Source organism: Papilio machaon, chromosome 22 (genome assembly GCF_912999745.1).
Source record: "Papilio machaon chromosome 22, ilPapMach1.1, whole genome shotgun sequence".
Classification (NCBI taxonomy): Eukaryota; Metazoa; Arthropoda; class Insecta; order Lepidoptera; family Papilionidae; genus Papilio; species Papilio machaon.
This window is the reverse complement of record NC_060007.1, coordinates 1,368,736-1,372,077: the sequence shown is the minus strand read 5'-3', so window position 1 is coordinate 1,372,077 and position 3,342 is coordinate 1,368,736. Positions and strand designations below refer to the sequence as shown.

Below are 3,342 nucleotides of genomic sequence, written 5' to 3'. Positions count from 1 at the left end.
AAAAATGATAATGATATTATATGACAAATTATGTCATATAATTTTGTGGGACATAGTTCTATTTTAGGTTTTTATTGTGTTGTAAATAAATAAATAAATAAATAAATAAATAATAAAGCGTGATATCAAAATATCGGGCTTGCATATCCGATATTTATATCGTATTTTTCAATTAATGCATAATGTACTAACATAAAATATTGTTCTTAAAAAAGTAAAAAAGAAAAAAAAACTTGAGAGGTGTCAAGGGACACCCGGATGGAACGAAGTTCCTTTCGATTAATTAGTGAAGGAACAAAGTCTTCACAAGAAGTACATTTTATTTCTATGAATTTTCGTTATATATTGTCACGTCGTTGCCATGGTGAAGTAGCGCTCATTCGTCGTTATTAAATATACATAAAGAAATTAAAAGCATTGTTGTCTATATTTACATTATATTTTTATTAATGACATAATTGACATAGTTGACATATTCTTGATTATAATCTCACTGGCTTATCGGCCAGTAACATTATGAAAGAGGTGATACACCACAGTTTCTCCCCCCTAGCTTTGGACCAAGGGAGCAGCTAGGAGCTGGTCAATGTGCCTGCGCCAGACAGAGCCGTCATCAGTTATTATTTTATAATGTAGTCTCCCTAAACGTTCCTGAATGGACCCGAAACGCCAGCGCTGCGTGGAGCCGACGGTATAATCACGAGCCTGGATGCGGTCGCCTGGATTGAACTCTTTGATAGGATGTGGCTGGTGTTTAACTGATGGTCGTCGGAGTTCCCCTCTCAAGAACATGGCATGTAGCGACGTGCGTACCTAAATATACATAAAGAAATAAAATGCATTGTTGTCTATATTTACATTATTTTTATTAATCCTTGTAGACTCTATTGGAAATCTTGATAGGTAGTCGGCATTGGAGTTATTCGCTGAAGTTCTATATTCAATATTGTAGTCAAATCCGGACAAGAAGTGGGCGTAATGAAATAACCTCATAGTGCTCATTGCTGGTAAGGTTTTATTTGGATGAAATATGCTTGTAAGTGGTTTGTGGTCTGTTATGAGGGTAAATTTTCGGCCGTAGATATAGTAGAAAAATTTTTTTAGTCCCCAGTAAATCGCCGTAGCTTCTTTGTCAATTTGACTATATCTTTTCTGTCTGTTATGAGGGTAAATTTTCGGCCGTAGATATAGTAGAAAAATTTTTTTTAATCCCCAGTAAATCGCCGTAGCTTCTTTGTCAATTTGACTATATCTTTTCTCGCTGTCAGATAATGTTCTCGAGGCAAACGCAACAGGCCTCTCTGATCCGTCAGTAAGTCTGTGAGATAGGACTGCACCAAGCCCTAGTGGTGAAGCATCAGTGGCCAATACTAGTGGTTTTGTTGGATCAAAGTGTGTCAATACTCTTTCGCTTAATATTTCTTTTTTGATTTTGGTGAAGGCTTCTTCACATTGTGTAGTCCATTGGAAGCTTGATTCTTTCTTTAATAAGTTGTTCAAGGGATTCGTGATGGATGCGAGATTGGGTATGAATTTATTATAAAAATTTGCCATACCGAGAAACGTTCTCAATCCTGCAGTGTTTACTGGGCGTTCTGTTTTTATTATAGCATTTATCTTGTCCTTGTTTTTGTGCAGGCCATCTTTATCAATAGTGTGCCCTAGGTAATTTATACTTGTTTTAAAAAATTGGCACTTATCCTTGTTTACTCTGAGGTTGCTTTCTTTCAGTTTATCAAGCACAAGCTTAAGTCTTTGTAACAATTTTTCCTTTGAATCTCCTTGTATAATTATATCATCGAAAAAGCATTTGACTCCTTCCAGCCCTTGCAAAAGTCTGTCCATAAATCCTTGCCACAAGCTCGGTGCGACTTTCACACCGAACATAAGTCTGTTTACTTTGTATGTACCTTTGTGTGTACTGAGTGTTTGTAGCATTGCGCTTTCGTCGTCCATGACCATATTAAGGTATGCTTGAGTTATGTCAAGTGTACAAAATAGCTTGCCGCCGTTCATTTCTGCAAAGATATCCTCTATCATCGGTATTGGGTATTGTTCATCCAATATGACTTTATTTAGTGTAACTTTGTAGTCTGCGCAAAGTCGGATTGACCCGTTCGGTTTGACAACTGGTACCACTGGGGTTCCCCACTCAGAGTGGTCAACTTTCGTAATGACCCCTAGCTTGCAAAGTCGCTCTATTTCTTCATCCACTTTAGTTTTTAAAGCGTAGGGTATTCTTCGAGGTTTGATAAAAATTGGTTGTGTGTTTTCTTTAAGGTTTAAGTGTCCCTTGTAATTAGGTATTTTACCCAGGTCGGACTTAAAAACTGAAGTTTTATAAAGTTGTAAGAGTTGGTCTAGTTCTAAGTTCTTTGTGTCTTGTATAGTTTTTATATCTGCTAAGTTCAAGTTTTCCAGTTCCTTCATCCAACTGCGTCCAAAAATAGGATCTACATTGCCATTGATTAAATATAGTTTACCGTGAAATTCCTTCTCTTGGTATTTGCATTTAACGTAAGTGACTCCAACTGGTTTTATTACTTCTCCTGTGTAAGTACGAAGTTTAATATCTGTGTGGAACAGTCTTTTTCCAATATTCAGTTTTCTATAGTCTCGCATTGACATTGACGTTAATGTTGCTCCAGTATCAAATTCCATTTTCAGCTTTGCGTTCTCGATCTGTACTGATATCATGAATTTCTCAGTTCTTTCGCCAGATATCATATTGATATCGTTCAAGTCATCGTTATCGCTATTGTTCGGCTCTTCTAGTTGGTGCGAATTGGGTCTTGGTGCCTTGTAGTGCAGATTAGGTTTGCGTTGTAGGCAAACCTGGTTATCCTGGTTATAAATAATGGACAATTTTTTGTAATATTTATTGTTTTATCTTTGAGAAATTCCTTCTTTGACATTACTCAAATTCTATCAACCAATAATTTCGATGCCCTTTTTACTTAGCGTTTCATATAGTAAATATTTAATTCTTCAAAGCGTGTGGCTCAAACCTATGGTGAATTACCCAATTACAGTCTATCTTTTATAAATATATAGAAGTATCCATCCGATACGTGATCAAAGACGTGGTTATGTTTACTTTATTACGGATTAAACGCAAAATGTTTTTTTTATAAACATAATAAACATGCATTTATGTTGGTTTATAAAAGTATAAAATGAAAATGTAGGTTACAATAATTTATATGATTAATCTTAACAATGTACTGTTAAATTAAAGTGCATTTTCTCTAGGCTTTAAGGTTATTTTATGGTTATTAGTTGGGTTTTCTATCTATCAGTTTTATTTTTATATTATAAGGTGGCAAACGAGCAAGAGGCCAC

General features: G+C 35.5%; 1 protein-coding gene across 1 annotated transcript; it reads right to left on the bottom strand.

Moving 5' to 3' along the window:
* Positions 1-549: 549 nt before the first annotated feature.
* On the bottom strand, positions 550-2,727 carry LOC123722250 (uncharacterized protein K02A2.6-like). The gene is made up of 2 exons (XM_045683427.1): positions 1,588-2,727; positions 550-813 (listed from the first exon to the last, which is right to left on the bottom strand). The coding sequence occupies exons 1-2, from the start codon at positions 2,725-2,727 to the stop codon at positions 550-552; spliced, it is 1,404 nt and encodes a 467-aa protein (XP_045539383.1).
* Between the last annotated feature and the right edge of the window lie 615 nt (positions 2,728-3,342).